At 37.1% G+C, this 19,280-nt stretch overlaps 1 protein-coding gene and 1 long non-coding RNA gene across 2 annotated transcripts in view; one reads left to right on the top strand and one right to left on the bottom strand.

Moving 5' to 3' along the window:
- The window catches only part of LOC136760352 (ubiquitin-conjugating enzyme E2 E2), a 105,036-nt gene that overhangs the window by 9,490 nt on the left and 76,266 nt on the right, over positions 1-19,280 (bottom strand). The window contains exon 4 of the mRNA XM_066715714.1: positions 553-685. Within this exon, the coding sequence (XP_066571811.1) occupies positions 553-685 (133 nt within the window). The remainder of the gene's footprint in view (positions 1-552; positions 686-19,280) is intronic.
- Positions 16,576-17,771, top strand: LOC136760350 (uncharacterized). The gene is made up of 2 exons (XR_010820189.1): positions 16,576-16,901; positions 17,382-17,771. It is a non-coding gene; the product is annotated as an uncharacterized LOC136760350 (long non-coding RNA).

The following is a 19,280-nucleotide window of genomic DNA, read 5'->3' as shown; positions in this document are numbered from 1 at the left end:
TTTCACTGAAAGGCACACAATTCTGCCCTAGGTATAGGTTTCAACAGCACCGAATTAACAGATCAACTACAACATCAATGACATCAATGGCATACACTGCCGAAGTGGGAAAGTAACATAGTCTCTAAAAGGTTTATCATTGGCTTTACTATTGTGGTTTACACTCCGTCTCTCTTCCCCTGCTTCTCACTTTTTTTATATGCTGTCAACATCACAATCAACTAATTTATATACTGTAAAACATGGAATTCTTGTTTGCAGTGAGAGAGAAGACAGTTTATCTCCTCTTGCTTGTTTGGTTGCTAGCTGCTAATCTATCCAAGAATCTCACCCACACCATTTTTTGAAAGATCACAGAGAGAGACGGCTTAAACAGCTTGTCTGGCCAGCTTGCTCAGTTTGTTCCAGGGAGGAACAGCACTGAAAGTTGTGGACAGGTACGTTAAATACAATCTATATCCAATTAAGTAGACACAGTGCAGAGTGACAGGTTCTTGGGGGGGTATCCATTACACACAAATCACTTGCATTAGAAATGTATATGGTTCGTACCTTGGGAGGTTTGAAAGGGTAGTCGGGTGTGAACGCGATGTCCAGGAAGAAGACACCTCCCTCGTACACTGAGCCGGGTGGACCCAGGATCGTCGACCTCCACTCATAGATGTTGTCTCCTTTAGGGCCAGCACTGCAAGGAAACACACAATTTTATTTAAGTATGCACATACTTGCCCATCATTTATCTTTGCTCAGTTACAAATACTAGATAAGCCCCTTGAAGTGTTTACAATCTCCTTGACGAGCATCTACCTGCCTATGGTAAAGGTCATCTTGTCCAATCACATTTCTCCATTTCTGCATACTGACAGTGTTAGAAATTATGCTTCGATATCTCTGTTTACATATTGTAATGGCCTTGTGTTAACAGAACTTATATACTAGAAACCAATGTGTCTCTAAAGAGCAAAATCAAAATCTTGTTTTTGTTCTCTTTAGAATTGTTCTCCATCAGTTTCCTTTAGTGTCCCACTACCATTGTATTGCTAAGCTCATTGTCTTTCAACTACTTAAGTAATCAAGGAGAGTCTTAAGATATACATGATGTACGGTGCTTTGACAGTCTTCAAGGGCCCTTGTGTAAATAATGGGCAATTAACACATGGGTACTGAGGCGTTAGTATGGTCTTCAAAACAAAAACACACACTTTTTATTTTATTTTATTTTTTACAATAAACAAAAACAACAACAATAACCAACATCAACCAAATAAGTGGCACAATTACAAAGAAGGCTACACTCATATTTCATGTAGTGGAAAGACGGCTAATCAATTAGCTAAACTCTCACATAATCACTGGCTAAAGGTTCACATAACACAGGTCTCATTAAACTAGAAGACTTTCCGGGCCTTTATTGCCATGTGGTCAATAATTAATGATACAAATTCTATTTGACAAATTTTATTTATTAGTTAATCTGTTTATTCTGAGTATTGTCAACTAAGGCATTACTGATAATCCCTGACTCTCTCCATCCAAACAGGTCTATAACCAGCGTGGCACAGTGGCACTATGAAGAATCCCATGGGACTGGTAGGGGAATGCCACTTCCTATGCCGATTTTCACCAAACAACGGATCCATTAAATCAAAGTTCTCATCTTTTTTCAGCCACAGCACAGTTTCAGATTCATTGGGATAAATGCATCACAGCTCGTTGCTAAAGGAATTCAGAACCATATAAAATTTAGATGTGAAGTATAGTGTTGTAAACTCATCACTATAAATTTGTTTCCCAAAATGAATAATGTTAAACTCTAAAGGTGAAATTAATAACAGCAATTACTTTTCTATTTGATTTTCTTCATGAAAATCAAGAACATTGAGCACAATCAAAAACCTTTTAATAAGCACAGATAAGAGACATTTTCTTTCATAATTTACTGCTGTGTATTTTTTCTGAAGCTCAGCCCCCTTTGCAAAAGCTGAAAAGAAACAAATTAACTGCAATGTAACATTATTACTTTCCCAGCAGCCCTGAATGCTTAAGACAGCTATTCCATTATTCAGACACCAAACTTTACAGTATTTAATATTTATAATCCTGACATAATCAGTTTGGAAGAGGTGCTCATACTATTTTTAAAACCATTAGCTGCAAAATGTGGACCATTTACTCCATTAAGTATAAAATTGGTGTTGTTTGTTTACAATTTGTAATAGTGAGGTGATTATGAGTATTTGTTGAAGCAATCACTTTGACTTTTATATACAAAAGGAATATAAAATAAGTTATTTCACACCACCTGTTGTGCTGGGACAAACACTGATTTTAAATGTGTAAATAAATCAAACTCAAAATCCAACCTAATACACAAATCCCCAGAAAATCCACTTTTTCTGTTAGCTGTCATACTGTGCAGCCTTTCATTTCAAATTCAATATGAAAGCTTATCTTCAGATTGTGTTTCTTTGTGATGTTCCTCAAGGAAGACTTGTAACAAGATTGCAAGACATTTGTGCACAAATAACAGCTGTACAAAAGTGAATATAAATACATGTAACTGTCAATTATTACACACGTATTTTCACACAAACATGATTGTTGAGTCTATAAACGTATAACCAATCATTTCATTGAAGGTCACGCTGCATCAGTTTGAAAGCAACCCTAAGAATTTTAATTTGCCCGCTTCTCAGTTTACATTAACCTTTGTATAATAAAGTGCAGCTGAGGCTGCTGTCAGGGAAAATAAGAGAAGCAAGCCGGTAATTAATAACATATCTGCAGCCTACGCTCTGTAGAAGAGAGCAATCCCAGTGTATTGCCAAGGCTTTTGGGTACTCAACTGAGCATTAAGCAACTAATTGTAGTCATGAGAAAAGGTAAACAAAGGAGAGGCCACTTCACCTCTTAATCTCTATATATTCCGTAGGATGAACCCATAACGGCCTCATTTGCTCATTCACAAAACAAGTAGCCAACAATCAGATCGCCAGGTTTAATAACTGAGGGAAGGCCTGGGTGATGGCATTCAGGAGAAAGGAAAAAGGCACATTCAATTACACACACACAGTCAATTGTTAAGAAGACGATGCATCTGGGATCCAGCCAGCTTACATTGCCTTTAACAAGCTGAGGAGCCCAGGCCAAAGGTGGGCCCGAGACAAGCCGATAAACGTGTCGTATCAATCTCACAATGCAGCTCTGCAGCGTTTTGCCCGTTTGTGCAAAAGGAGAAAGCCATAGCAACCAAAAACCTTAATCTGAACCTAACATACTTTAATGACTTTTAACACACAGTAAAGCAGCTTTACATCTTACTTAAAAACAATGTAAAAGTTCCACTTTATGTATTGTGGAAAGAAAAATGAGCAAGCAGCTGCAAATAATTTAACTTTTCAAATAAAATTTAAGAAGGGGTACAGCTGATGAACAAAGAGAAACTCAAACCAGGTGTTTTTTTATGGCAGTTATAGATCTTATATTTGCAATTGTAACAATACTAGAAAACTTAGCACACAACATGCAGCGAATGTCTTAATACTTTGTCTTAATCTATTGGTCTGCTTGTAATAATGAGTGATATTACCTCCTTGCCATTTTGTGATTCAGATTTCAGATTAAGAAGACATGTTTACAGTCAAAATGCCCAGAGAAAGACTATTACTTGAAAAAATACAGCCTTATATATAATTGAGGATTTACCTTAACAACTTATAATGCACTTTAACAATGTTGAACTGTGATGAATGTTCAGTAACAATCTGCGGTTACTTTTTTACTTACTCACTCACAAGTGTTTTTATTAAGGTCAATAATAAGAAGCACTGCCTGCAAATTTCAACTTATTTCATCCATCAGACTAAAATATATCTTGGCCTGCATTGATGGTTAGTAATCTTCGTTTACAGTGGCACATGTGGAGGGAAGCGTGTGTGAATGAAAAGATACATCAGCCAGGGAAGCTGCCCTTCACACCGGTCCAGGAAAAATCCACTAGCAGCTCCAGTTCAAACATAACACTTGAAATGTCTAACTTTTTGGTATGTGGTTTTCCACATATTTAAAATAAAATTCTCCAGAATGGAATTTCTGCGCAACTGAAGAAAAAAAAGATAAATGAATGAAGTGCCTTCAGGTTTGTTGAAATTTACCTCACTGACCACTTAAAAACCAAGATCAAGATTGCATCTGGAATTAATTTAACCAGCCTCTCTCCCTTTTTGGCAATGGGTTTCCCCTCAATCTTCATTTTTCTTTTTCTCTTTTAACATGAAAACACAGATGTAATTTCACACTGCTGCTAGGACCGATATGTGGAGGAAGAAACACATTTTAAGAGTCAATTTCTTTCATGGAGGTACTGGATTTGAGACAGTTGAGAGAAAGACCCTGTTATTCTATCCAGTTTTAGTGACACTGGAAGAAGAAAACAGCTGTACTGCCAGTTCAGTGTGCCATGCTTAATTGGAGATCTAATCCTCAAAAGGTTTCAGCGTGCTGCCCCATATTTCACAAAGCCGCTGAGATGTTCCACATTTCTCCATACAAGCTGTATGTATAGCAGGGATGTAGATTTCACACTGCATAGCACACGGTTGTTTTGATACGTGTAATACTACTTTATCATAAATAAACAAATCTCTGTGCAGCATTTTGATAGAATTTGATATTTAGTATTCAGCTCACACAGACCGCAATATGATCTCCCTAAAACAAAGACAATCCACTGTGTGTCGAACACCAACAGCAGCTGCTGGCTGCTGGTACAGACCAGTCTTGGATTCAAGGCCGGGACTCAAAAGACCAAGGCCAGGGTCGAAGCTGGGTCTCAAAATGAGAAGGACAAGCCGAGGCCAAGGCATGGAGCCTTTTAGGGCAAGCTGGTCAAGGTCAATGATAAGAACATTTTAAAGGTAAAGGCCACAGTCATGCAGTTTATCAACTGGGTTAGATGTAGACAATTTTTATCAAATTTGTACAACTGTAAAAGAGTTATTTTCCAAAATGTAAAGTACAGTAAATGTAAACACTTTACTCCATCAGAGTAGAAATCTCACATATTAAATGTTGACCAGATAGACATTCATTCAGACCCACACTGCTCACAAGACAAACTTGCATTTTACATAGTACACTCTGAGAAAAGCTCGTCTCCCATTCTTGCTCTGGAAGCTCGCATTTAAGCAATAGTTAGAATGCCTGCATATGTTGTAGCAAAGTAAAAAATGAAAATAGCTAATCAATGCAAAATATAGGGTAAATTCCTAACAATACTTTAGATTACTGTTAAAAAAATATTCCAGTTATCAATAAGAGTAATATTTGGCATTTCATTCCCATTTCTCTCCTTATAAAATAGAAAACTGCATTTAATAATTGGACTATATCCAATATTCTAGTATTTTACACACCTTATTTAAACAAATAATATTACATTGGCTTTGTATTATTAGATTAACGATACTTGCATTTTACAGCTGCGTATCAGTGCAGAAAACGTGCTTTTCAACATTACAGTTCCCTACACTAATACAAAAATAATTAGCATTCATGATCAAACAGTGACTGATCAAGGCATTGATCCAGAGACCTGGGTTTGCAACGAGATCAACATTGAATTCCAGAAACTTTCTGAGCTCATCAGGACAGACAGATGAGAGCTATATCAGGTGCAAAACTGCTAATCAAAACAAATAGTGATAATAATATATGAATATGTGATGTGTAGAAAATCACGTTTCAGCAATCGACTAAAACTTTCACAATAACTAATTTTATTGCAAAGCCCAGATTGTCGGCTGTATTATATTCAGTATAGACTACATAAACTAGAAGTCTGACAGTCTGACAAGAGGAAAGTATTTATAACTAATTAATTTTGAGGAGTTTACAACTGAAACACTGTATATGTATTTAACTCAAATATGCAGTAACATTTAAGAATGGATATGTGGAAGAAATTCACATTCTCATACATTTTGAATTGCAAAGAGCTGCACAAAAAGTGACTATGGCAGTTCTAGTGTTAAAAAAGCTAAAGACTTTTCCAATTTATTTTCAGAAATATCAGATATTTAAGTAATATGCTCAGGTTTTAGTGGACATACAAAACTTTAAATCATCTGTAAACTGTAAAACATCCCTGTTATATTAGGATTACCACACGTCGGAATCATTTAGCAAAGTGCACTATTTCATTCAAATGTGAATGTAGGGAACATCTGGATTTGTATTAATTTAAGTCATTAATATATATTTCATAAAGAAGGGTATGATCATTTACCTGCTTAGTAAATCCATTGTCCATTTCGTCTCCACAATCTCCTTTCATTTAAGACATTTGGCACTCCATTTGCTTGCTTTGAGGCAGCATGTGAAAATGCATTTTTAAACATTTGTGTTTGCCATTATACAAAAAATAAGAAATTACAAAGTAGTAAGATAATTTGTATCCCTGACTTCAGTGTGGTATTTCCAGACTGGGAAAACAGTTATAACTGACTGTAGCACAAATAAAACAAGTAAATCACTATTTTTCTTTTTGTTTTGCTTTAGTTTTTTTTTTTTCTTCCCGAGCGCTGACCAGCTAGAGTTTGCACATGTTGCAACAGAACTGATGAATTACATCTAATTTAACTCCACACAATAACATTATTAGAAAACGGATTCATTTAAAAAAGTCAAATTCACAATCAGTTTTCAGTACGAGAGAGTACACATGAGCAATTTTAAACACCAAGTCCTCAAAGTCCTCGGAGCGATGCCACCCAGGGCCACATCCCCGAGGCCAAGGACGAGACCCGGAAAACTGTCCTCGAGCCGGCCTCGAGGACCCAAGACTGGTACAGACTATCTCCTATTGCTATGCCTGTTTTCTTTACTCACTTCCACTTAGAGCAATTCAGTTTTTCTGCCTTTATCCAGACAAACGTTTTACGTCAATTGAGTTGTATTTCTTTGACAGTTCTGACAGGAAAGTAGAGAAGGGGGCCTGTCATCAATTTCCCTGGTAAGAGTTTGATTGCAAAAGAAACCTTTCCTTCTAATATGCGACTCAATATTTTTTGGGGCGATGAATAAAGACACTGAAAACTTGTGTCTAGACAGTTTCAGTAAGCATTATTGCAGAGGAGAAGTAGTCTGACAAGGGCTGGAAACTGCCCGTGTTTTACAAACCCCCTGTGGAAGACGACGGGGATTTCAGAAATGATTATTAGTGCACAGTTTTGTTATTACTCACCGCGTCCGTCTTTTTCTCTTTCTGTGCTGAAATTAAAACACTGACAAATTGTAACATTTGTCACATTAGCTAATCTCCCCATTTGAAGCCCAAAAAAAAGCCAACCCGAATTGTGCATGCAACAACTGAGGACAGAAAAGATGAAAAACTACAGCCATCACAATTCCTGTGCATTCCTGTACAATTCATGCAATTGTAATAGCTTGCAGAACTGACATTTTCCTCATCATAATAACTGAAATACATCACACTTCACCAAAAAAAACCTACTGGTTTTCAAAACATTAATATTAACTGGGGTTTTGGGTGTTACGATCTGATTTCAATTACAGCAATTATAAAACTGTATATTGCTGGGAAAGTATTCTGGCAAAACCCTTTTTCCTGTTTGCACATGACCTGTAACTCCTCCAGCTGATTTCACTGATTAACAAATACATTCATTATCGTATCGCTCAATTTCTGAGCACTCTCACTGAAGATAAAGGCCCATGGCCTAGTGGTTGATTACATTTTCCCCCCCTTTGTCCCTGATCTTTAGAATTCGCACATCCAATCTGTTAGAGATGCTGACACACAACGCATGCTTCTGGAATAATTCAGTGTGATCTGATACAGGGATCCATAAGTAGCAGTAGTAGTAGTATCAGGAAAAATACATGGATTAATTGACAGCAGCTGATAACAACAAACACAAGAAATGCATAGGTGGTGTAAGTGGTTTGGAGCTGGATAGGTGGCCGCTGATTAGAGTGACATGAGGCATGTTCACAGGAAAGCAATACTATGGAATCGCACGCTACACAAATACAGTGGGGATATTAGAGAAACATCAGCAGTTTTGGGGCCGTTTTCTTTGTTGCCCAGGGGAAGGAAGTACTTTTTATAATATTATTATTAACACTAATAATAGAATGTTTTAATGGACTTGCTGAAAAGAGGAAAATGTGCGACAGTTCACTGCTGGCAGACGTTAAGAATGTACGGCACCACCTGTCATCCTGAATCACTGAAAAATGTTGTTTTACATGCATATAATTCAGACATTTACATCTTAATTACAGTGGAAATATTCCACATACACATCCTTTAAAGGGCACTTTTTTCAATTGCAATTTATATGTCGTTTCACATTTATGAATTCATACAAAATACATTTTGCTTCTGGTCTCCATTACATAATATGCATATGCTTAGTGCCGATTCTGGATTGATTTACATCGTTAAGCCTAGAGTGCTGGTTAAAGAGCCAACGTATGAACGCAAACTAAAAATTGTGATTGAAATTGATTGAAAGTACTTTTACTAAGAAAACACAAAGCAGTTCAGATAAATATGAGACAAATGTGAATCACAGTTGTTGTTAAAATGAAGGACAAGGGAGATCAGTCACCATCCTTTGAGGATCTGATTGCTTCGGATGAAGTTAACAAAACAAAGAAACACGCACACCTTGATAATCTAAGTCCATTCCTTTAACGACAAAGTGCTTCTGAACACTCTCTTGAAACTGTACAGTATTAAGCATATTTTGAAAGGGCTATTTCTACCAATGGGTTTCGTACTGTACGAATTAGTTCATCGAGTAATTGCTCTGATTCATGTGTTGGTGTCACCAACTTTAAGTGTTACAGAATACCCTGTCACTTTTACACCACTCATTACTTACTACTGCTATTGCCAGGGCCCTGGAAATTACTGCAAATGATTCTTTAAACACAACCACAGTATAATGCAATTCGCTCGACAGAAGACATGACATAAAGAGAGAATCAGCTTCAACAACATTTAAACCACACGTATAAAATGTAATGAAATGTCTTTTGCAGACAGTAATGTCAGCTCATAAAATGACATTATGAGAGTACATGTAGGGTTTGACATTATTTATACTTATTACATTTATTGCTGATACCAATTGTGCTTTTCTGCCAGGTGTAGACATGCAGTGTATCTTTTAGGTTTCAGGAAGGCTGCTAAAGCTTGCTGGATTTGAAACAACAGCTTCTAATCTTCTTCTACTGCTTAGAGGGACAAGGCTCCTGTGAGGCTTTCAGAGCATCGCAGTGCAAATATAAATAGGGGGGAAGTATGTGTGCCCTTGGGTTAATGTTTGACTTGGACACAATGTTTAAAAACGAGTTCCCTCCACTGCCACTCATAGCAGACCTGTCAAATAGCTAACAGACACTTGGTGCGGTGAGGGACTGAAGATCCCCCTCTAGCATCCCCCCACAATCCCCACTCCGGGGAGTGGGCTCTGATGAAGTGTAGACACTCCAGGACCATCTAATGCACGTCACAGGCATCATTAACCAGCCTGTTGATACATCAGTTAAGTGTCCAGGTGGCTAGAGAACGGGGTCACATACCCTGCAATGCATTTCTATCAATGATTATAAATAAGGGGTCAGTTGTAAATCAAGAGAATGAAACTGAGTGGTCTACCAGTGCTGAGGGTAATTCAGCAGCACATGCATGTCACTTTTATATTACACACAGATGAAAGTAATTACATACAATGTCACGATAGATCTTATTGTTCTAAGTTCACACTCAATCCTTTCCCCTTATCTTCTCAGATAAGATTGTTTGACTTGAGGAGAAGGAACCATCCAGAAGAGGATGGATTTTCATTGGGGGAGAGTGCTCTTGTTCACGGTTAAATGAAGAATAGCACAGAAAGCCTCAGAGTGGAAAAACTCAAGTCTCTCTCTTCCTGGGTACAGTGTCAGGGTCAATTTGACAGGAAACCCCAGAAACCTCAAAGTACAAATGTTATACTGTGAAACTTTTCTCAGACTAACTATGAGACTGTGAAACAGGACAGCATGTTGAATTTGTGAGAGGAATGTTTGTACTTTTAGCTTATAATGATAGGAAAGTTATCAATGTTTAATTGTGCAATAAACCTTTAATTACACTGGGTTCTCTGTGTGTGTATCTACCTATCTCTATACATGTGTGTGTATGTGTGCAGACACTGATGAACTGAGCTGTGGAATGTAGAAATAAACCACAGAGTACAGTGGTTTCACTCACATTAAATGCTGCTGTAGCTCACTGGTTCAGAGTCACTATAAATTCAGACATTACCCAGATGTTTGTCAATGTTCATAACACTACGCATAGGCTACCCCTCAGTAGTGGGTGTGATTCTGACAGAGATTCCTGCTGCCAGTTTAACTTCAGCAGAAATATTATCAATTACATTACAGAGAAGGATTCCATATTGATTGATCAATTGCTACAATCTATAGTGTTGCACTGGACAGTACTCTCTCTCACGTCAATCTTTATGGTTTATTTCCACATATTTTGACAATAATAAAAAGTAGGTTGTGGCGAAGATATCTTCAGGATGCCAGAAGACTAAGTATTTACTCACTGTACATCATTCCTTGACAACAAATCATTAACACTACATTGCAAATTGAAAGCAATGGAGAAAGCTAGTTCTCAAAAATGACACAAACACTGCCCTGTAATTAACAATTATAGTTTAATAAAAGTTTTTTTGAAAGCAACCCCACAGCTGGCTACATGTGCTGGGTTCCCTTGTGATTAATGCTCTTTCCACAATGAGAATTTATAGCTTCCACCACTGCAGATAGTCCACTACACCTCATAGGAAACTTTGCTGCTCGAGAGCTAATGTGCTCCTTGCTGGACTGCTGCCAGATTTAATCTGGGACAAAATCCAGTTCAGAGAACCAAGAATAATAAACAATCTCCCAGATACAGTGTAATTAGAGTATATGCTCACTGTATTATATCACAGAACTCACACAGAAAATTACAAAAGACAAACGACCATTTCTTAATTATAGAGTTAAAAAAATAAAATGCTTAATTTAAATCTTTCATGTGTACTTTGGGGACCTGATGTTGAGTAACAGTCTCATTAACTCTTTCCTCATCTATAGCTTTCTCATTGCATATATGCAGAAGCAAGTGCCACATACAAAGACCAAGCCAATAGATTAAAGTTATTGTAATACATATTATTATTACTGATGTTGCAAACTTAAAACTCACAACAAATAGGAATAACTGAACATACCTGAATATACATAAAAATGTGTTACCAGATTCATCACCTATTTATAAAGTTCTGAACATTATGCAAACACACACACATATACCAAAGAGTGAAAAATGTGACTAAATTGCAAATTTCTTCTCACACAGATCCAACTAGGTGATTTACAGATTTAAGAATCATAATGCCATAGCGGGTGAGAGTGAGGTGGAGACATGCCTGATAAAGAGATTAATGTCACACCTCTGAATAGAAAATCAGAGCCAGCAAGATAAATAGCCAGTTTGCACTTGACAGCCTAGCCGACACATTTTATCAGCAGTTGACGAAAACAATTTTATCTGCGAGTGGTGCCGATTGTGTACTACAGCTGCAGCCATCACTTGCATGTGTGATCTGATTGCTTTTCCAAAATATAGCTTTGAGTGAATTTGTAAGGGGTTCAATTATTAAGAAGGCTTTTCTCTCCAGAGGGAAAATTAGCTTCTGTTTTTAGAACATAAGAATGGTTACAAACAAGAGAAAGCTATTTAGCCTTTCAATACTTGTTTGCTTCTCAGTACTTGAGGAGCATTTCTTGAGGAGTCCCAGCTTCAGCTTCAGCAAGGTTGGCTGACTATATTTTTCCAGACCCCCTGGACCTTATGAAAGGCCAAGAGACAGCAGAGGTGCCGAAAATATTTGGGATGACCAAAGCCTATGTGAGCTGCGGATGAAAATCTCAGTGCTGTAAAGGAGATGTTTCCATGTGAAGATTTGGAGAACAATCTGTCATATTTAATAACTTCTGAACCTTCTTAAGATCAGACATGTTTTACAACCATGTTCCTTATCAAGGTTAATGCTCAAAATGCTTTAGCAAGACCCTTACAACTTCAATTTTGCTTCTGTAAATTTGAATGGATTTAACCTTCTTCCTGTCTGTCACACAAATTTGTAAAGTAAATATACTGGCATCTTTATTTAAGGAGAGGAATTAAAAATGTATCCCCGATAGCTCAACCAAAGGGAAAGGTTTTATTTGAATTAATAACAAAAAGTCAAACTGTGTGCTTTTCTTACAAATGCCTACATCAAACTGAGCTGTGGACTCTCAAAGCTATTTTAGAGCTGTAATATGGAAGGCCTACATGAATCATTTACAGGTTCAAGACAGTGGCTAATTTAATGAAGACTTCATATTCGATTTAATTTAAAAAGACCTGGCTCCTGCTCTTTTAAAAACATTTCATGTATAAAATGCAAGATGTACGACCATTCCTACTAGCAAACATAAAAGATGAGAAACATTCAAGCATACCATAATTAAATAGGGATTTACAGGGGAAAATCCTTGTAATCATTAGCTTCTTATTCCTGTATGTGCTGTAGCTGTGTAAACCCGTGCAAATGGATAAGAAGATTAGGATTTTAATGGTGAAATTTGAGGTGCACAGTGGAAACAGCCACTGTCTTCATAAAAAGCAGCCACAAATTCTGCCACAACACCACCACCACCGAAGACTAAACTGAACAGCAGCACCAACCACACACATAGCCGTGTTAAATACTAGGCTATATACAGGATGGATAACATTTTGTTTATTTTTCCTGATCTTTTTTAAGAACTGAAATCTCTAAAAAGGGCTGTGTATTTAAACAAAAGACAGACAATTGGCAACGACTCAGATAATTGCTTAGTCTGGTTGAAGCAACTAAAGTCAGATGTTTGCATTCTTGTTTTTTAATCCCAGCTGGGGCAATGTTATGAAAGACAAAGCAACATTCTTACATTATGATCAGGTAGTTATGTGTACAATCCATGCATGTAAGACCATAGGAAATGGTTATTGACAGCACCGTGAGTACGCTTTCTGTTTGTTTTGTCATTCAGCTTTCAAGGGAAGGCATTTGTCCTCACTCTTATAAGTGTTAACTTGATCATTATTTAATCACATATGCTTAAGATTCATACTTGATGCGTTTCAATTCCCGCTTTCATTTTACTATAACAAAGCAAAATGAACGTCTCAGACGGCTCCTTCTGTGATTTAGTAATGCCTTGGTAACATGTAGGAATTAACAAAGAATTATTTTGCATATTTTACTGCCTCTCCAGAAATAACCACAGGATGGGGTTTGTTTTCAAGGGAGATCCACTGGTGGGAATCTCTGTGATAGCTGTTATTTATTCTCACATTTTTGTTTTTCATTTTTTATTGTGGTCTTTTGTTCCCCTGTTGCATGCTGGAATACCTTGCTGAAACTGGTTATTACTGTGCTAAAGTGCACGTTTAATTGCAGGATGCAGGTATTTGACCACAAAGAGGTGGCAGCACCGTGACTCATGATGAAAGATTCCATATCTATGTAAGACAGAAGTTTAATCTTTAATCTGTTTTTCTTTTAAATCTGTTTGAGAAGATTTAGATACATATCCATAGGTATATGAACAGTAAAAATATATCAGATCGAGTAATTCTGCATTTTAATAGGGACCATATGTTCTTAGCAGCTGCCATCAGTGGGGAATCAGTTTTTCATCATCCGCAAAAAAAAAAAAGTATCCATCAGGCTCTGTTCATATTTAGTTTTTTTACCAGATATGAATCCATCCTGTCTCTCAAACCAAGTGGTTCATCAAACTCTGAAGTTATGATGTTGAATATGAATCAACAATTAAGGAACAGTCGTGTACATTGTAATATGTTCAAGAAACCCACAGTCTAACTGTTGTCATGTACATTCATACCCACGTGTGTGGAATGGCATAGGTTTTGTCACAAACTAAAGGTGGAATTAGCTTCTCTGTTTATTTCCTGGTTGCTATGTTACAAGACAATTACAACACATTACAGACATCATAAAACAAATAAAGTAATTTCACATAACACTTCCATGAATCATACTTCCTATGAATTTTCTGCTTTTACTTTAAACTGAACTATTTGCATGAGAATTGGTATGTTTTTGCCTTAATTATTTGCCAGTAATTGGCACAGATGTTTAAAAAATGTGTGTGATTAATATATTTAACTTGCTACCCTTATTTTGGTAGAGTAAACAATGGAAATAGTCATTATTTTATTAATGTGAAGCATCTAAGAAGCATAAAATATTATATTAAAAACAGATCTGCCAGGGGATGCAATCAGAGGATCACTGCATTATAGAGGATGACATTTGTTTATGAGATTACCAGGTAGATATTTCTATTTTCCCGCTAATTTTTCACTGAAGAGAAAGTTTAAGATTTCAAAATGCAACTTTCACAGAGCACTCAGCACTGTCCTGTCAAACAATCTGGATTATGAAACAATTGCTATAAACTGTAATAAACCATCCACCGATCAGCCATAACATTATGACCACCTTGTGTAGGTCCCCCTTTTGCCGCCAAAACAGCCCTGACCCGTCGAGGCATGGACTCCACTAGACCTCTGAATGTGTGCTTCCATTGCTCCGTGGCCCAGTTCTGATGCTCACGTGCCCATTGTAGGCGCTTTCGTCAGTGGACAGGGGTCAGCATGGGCACCCCGACTGGTCTGCAGCTACACAGCCCCATACGCAACAAACTGCAATGCACTGTGTGTTCTGACACCTTTCTATCAGAACCAGCATTCACTTTTTCAGCAATTTGAGCTACAGTAGCTCGTCTGTTGGATCAGACCACACAGGCCAGCCTTCGCTCCCCACGTGCATCAGTGAGCCTTGGCCGTCCATGACCCTGTCCCCGGTTCACCGCTTTTCCTTCCTTGGACCACTTTTGATAGGTACTGACCACTGCAGACTGGGAACACCCCACAAGAGCTGCAGTTTTGGAGATGCTCTGACCCAGTCGTCTAGCCATCACAATTTGGCCCTTGTCAAAGTCGCTCAGATCCTTACGCTGCCCATTTTTCCTGCTTCTAACACATCAACTTTGAGGACAAAATGTTCACTTGCTGCCTAATATATCCCACCCACTGACAGGTGCCATGATAACTAGATTATCAGTGTTATTCACTTCACCTGTCAGTGGTCATAATGTTATGGCTGATCGGTGTATACAAAATAAAATAATGGGCCTATATAGCTAAATTACTAGTACTATTATTAACAGCATTAAAAAATAATAATATTGATAATAATAATAATAATAATAATATAAAACATTTAGGCTTTATTGCAACAGCTGCGTTAAAGATTAAAACTAATGATTATGATTGTAAATGACATTCTCTATAGCTTAATTAGGACAACTGTCATAGAACATTATGTGATTTGTCCAATTGATATGGATTAGTACAAACAGTTATTACAGGAGATTAACAGGAGGCAAAGACACATTGGTATCACTGAGCCATCTGAAAAACAAGCTCCGTTACATTTACAACTAGTCACTATTATTAGTTACAACAATAGCTCCCGATTACAGATGAGTTTCAGCCTGACATATCGAATGTTTCCTGCAAGGTACTATATAGATGTTTCAAGCTCGTTCAAAGGAAAACTGCAAAGTCTTATTAAAAATGCACAAACTCAACTTTAAATTGACAGATTCAAAACTATCTAAATTCATTTTTTCAATGCCAAAATGTGGGTCATGCAATTTAAAAAAATAAACAAATTGTGTAGTGAGAAGATTCATTAATTGGCACAGTTTACATGTGTATTCAGTACATACTGCATGCAATTAAAGTAAGCATAAAAACAGCGAATTTGAGTGAATGATAAAATATAAAAAAATGTCTTTAGTTATGTATCCAGTAATATAAATATGATTAAGAAAGAAAACAATGTGACCCACATGTCTTCAGTAATTAATATACAAATTAGCTACAAAGCCCTAAATATAGATCTAATTGTGCAGTATATTAATGTGACTGTTTAAAATAGAAACAGGATGTCTTAAATTAGCTACTTCACAAAGAATGGTGTATTTATTTTGAACGCCTAAAGATATTGATTTCATCCTGTTTAAAAACGAAAAACACCTAATGTAATGTATGTGCATGTATATGTTTTGTTTGGTCATTCTTCTTTTAAATAAGATATGCATTTTTTGTAATCCCATTTTAGGAATTATAAATAGCATCTGGATGGCTGTTTTCCTCCTTCTCTCATTCCCTCCAAGAATGCACTAATTTCCTACAATTAAAATAGACACAAAGAATTACCCTGTGTTTATTACCTCTAGGGACAAAAATCCCCTTCAGCACAATGGTAGTTTCCTTCCTCCCACACACACCCCTCCCCCCTGCGCCTCCCCACCGAGTGACGTGGAGTGATGTGACACGACTGATTATGTGGTGGCAGGCACTTTGTATATAAGCTTGACACAAAGCCTCTGTGCAGTCAGACAGGGAGCAGGGAAACGCTCAGATACCACACTTTATAGACTGAAAGAGGCCCAGTTGTGGGAGCATGGCCAGCCGGCTTTTCTTTAAAAAAAAAAAAAAAAAAGCACAACTGTCAAAAGAATTGCATGGTTGTGTTTCAGACAAGGCTGTAGCCTGAATGCCAGCTAAATGCCTCCTTTTCTTACATGGCCAGAAGATGGTATTGACCCAGGGGGAGGTGTGCCACCTGCATCTTGGCACCAGCAGAGGGGAACTCTAAAACTTTCCGCTGCCGGTTGACCTATTGGCTACACAAGTAGGTTATTTGGTTTATAGGAGGTGGGTGTGTGTTAACCTTCCTCACCAGCTATCTTTGGATTTACTTGGGGAAGACTTGAGGAAGTGTATTGTGGTAGATAACGTTACACAGTGCGTCTAGCAAAAGTTGCTATTATTTTACTACACTTTCACAAACAAGTTATTGTTGATTTCAGGAGTTGTTTAGCGAGGTGTATTCTTTATGACTTTACTGTGAAGAACTTTTTTTTGCTTCAATATTTTTTTTCATGCATTTAACAAGATTTGGATTGCTATTGGTTTCCTTGATAAGAAAATATTTAAATATCATCATGAGGGTGAGATTTTGATACAATTATCCAACACTAAAATGAAAAACAAACTGAGAAACATAAAACGTGTACCACTGAAGGAGACGGTGATTGTTACCGACTTGGAAACTGGGTGTCTAGTTGTGCTTTGCCATTTGTCTTTTTCTCACAGCTACTCCTTTTCGCAGGATGCCGCAGCCATGGGAGGTCTGAGATCATGCAACTGAAGCAGGGGAAATGGGCGGCTGTTTAAAAACCAGAACTAAAAAAACAAATTATTGTCTTTAGCAAGTTCAATAAAAACAAAATAAAAAAAACACACACACACACACAACCATATTATTTAGCTTTATACATCTCTGCTGTAGGATATACACTTGGTACAAAATGAATACAATCTACTGAACTATAATGAATTATTTTTTCAGCACCTCAGTCTGAGGTTGCCTCGAGAGCTATAAATACGAGAACAGAATGGACAATTTATTTAATTAGTTTGTTTAACATGACATATGATTACTCAAATTCCTCTCACATTGTCATTGAAAATGGCTATTAAATAAGACTGTGAAAAGTAACACATGGTGCCATTGCTTCTTTGTAATCCCATCATTGTATTAGTAGGCTGATATGACACACATTAAAGACATTGCCCCTGCCAGGGATATACCTTAAATACAATGGCTTGTACCCCCTACCTTGCCTAAATACAGAAGATTGAAAGCATGTGATTATCATTATCTGATCTCACAGTCCCATTTCTTCTTCGCCCTGCGGGACTGTAATTGTGAAATAGGTGAAAATCATAAGTGGAGGAGGTGGAGGAACTCAATATGTCATAGGTGGTAGAAATTATGCAATTATTACTGAGTTTTACCTCACTGAGGAGCTGTGCCAGAAACATGTCACTTCCTCAGTGTGTGCTGTCAAGTAGGAACAGACGTTTAATTGAGTGCCAAAAAAGGAGGGAAAGTGGAATGGGACTGGACATGCAACACTACCTAAAGTTGCATTTTTAATTCATGGGAAAGGGCAGTGATCTCTGTATTAGCTTATTTTAATAAAATAAATCTGGACCTCTAAAATGCATGCAAGATATTTTAGACTCGACAGTCTGTATACACATGTACATGCATATGTAAAAATATACCACTGGGAAGAATCTCAAAAACCAGAGTAAACAATAGTTTAGAAGTCCTCTTCATTGACAGAAGACATAAACAAACTTATCAGTAGTGTCAGACAGCACAAATTATGTGTTTCTCACTTACAATTATGTCCCTTTCTGCAAAGTGTTTTTGTTTCCCCACCAAAGAGAGCTTTTCAATACATTTTTGTGCTGTACTCAACAACTGACATTTAATTAACAAATGTTATTTTAAAGCATCTGACAAGACACTCTGGCATAAAGGAGTAGGTGAGGAAAAGCCATCATTATAGTCTAGGGAAGCAGTCACAGTTGATAAGAAATGTAGCTCACAGAAAACAGACAGACAGTATTATGCAGTGCTTACTTGTCACTAAGGATAATCCCTTGCTTTCCAGATTCCATAATAAATGGATTATTAGCCAATAATGGATGAGACGCACCATTTACTACATAGTAACAGCAATCTCATTTGGTTTTCACAATGCAGCCTAAGTAAAATATGAATCATTACTTGTATGTTGTACCCGTAATTTAATAGAATTAAAAAATAACCAAACCTTTCAAGTCTGTAAAGTCTTTACTTTTAAATTTTAATGTTTCGTTATATTTCTTGTCCTCCTTCCAGGAAATATCAGGAATGAGAAATAGAACTGTTCACGTCACACTTGTATTACACTCAATTCACTCTGACAGATACCAGTCTCTGGTGAGTAGGAAGTAACTCACCTTCAGTTATGCTTCATTAACTATGCTGGAAAAAATAAGATGGAGCTGACTGTGCAAATGATTTCTGTAGTACAGTATTATGGTAAGTCAAAATAAATTCCCTTACAGGATACAGAAATATTGATTGAACTGGGGAATTTCATTTGTTTGCTATATGGTAGATGGTATGCCAAGAGGAACATGTTAAATCACAAAGCCTCCCCAGAGTTAA

This window comes from Amia ocellicauda, chromosome 10, assembly GCF_036373705.1.
Source record: "Amia ocellicauda isolate fAmiCal2 chromosome 10, fAmiCal2.hap1, whole genome shotgun sequence".
NCBI classification, from domain to species: Eukaryota; Metazoa; Chordata; class Actinopteri; order Amiiformes; family Amiidae; genus Amia; species Amia ocellicauda.
This window is presented reverse-complemented; position numbering and strand designations above follow the sequence as displayed.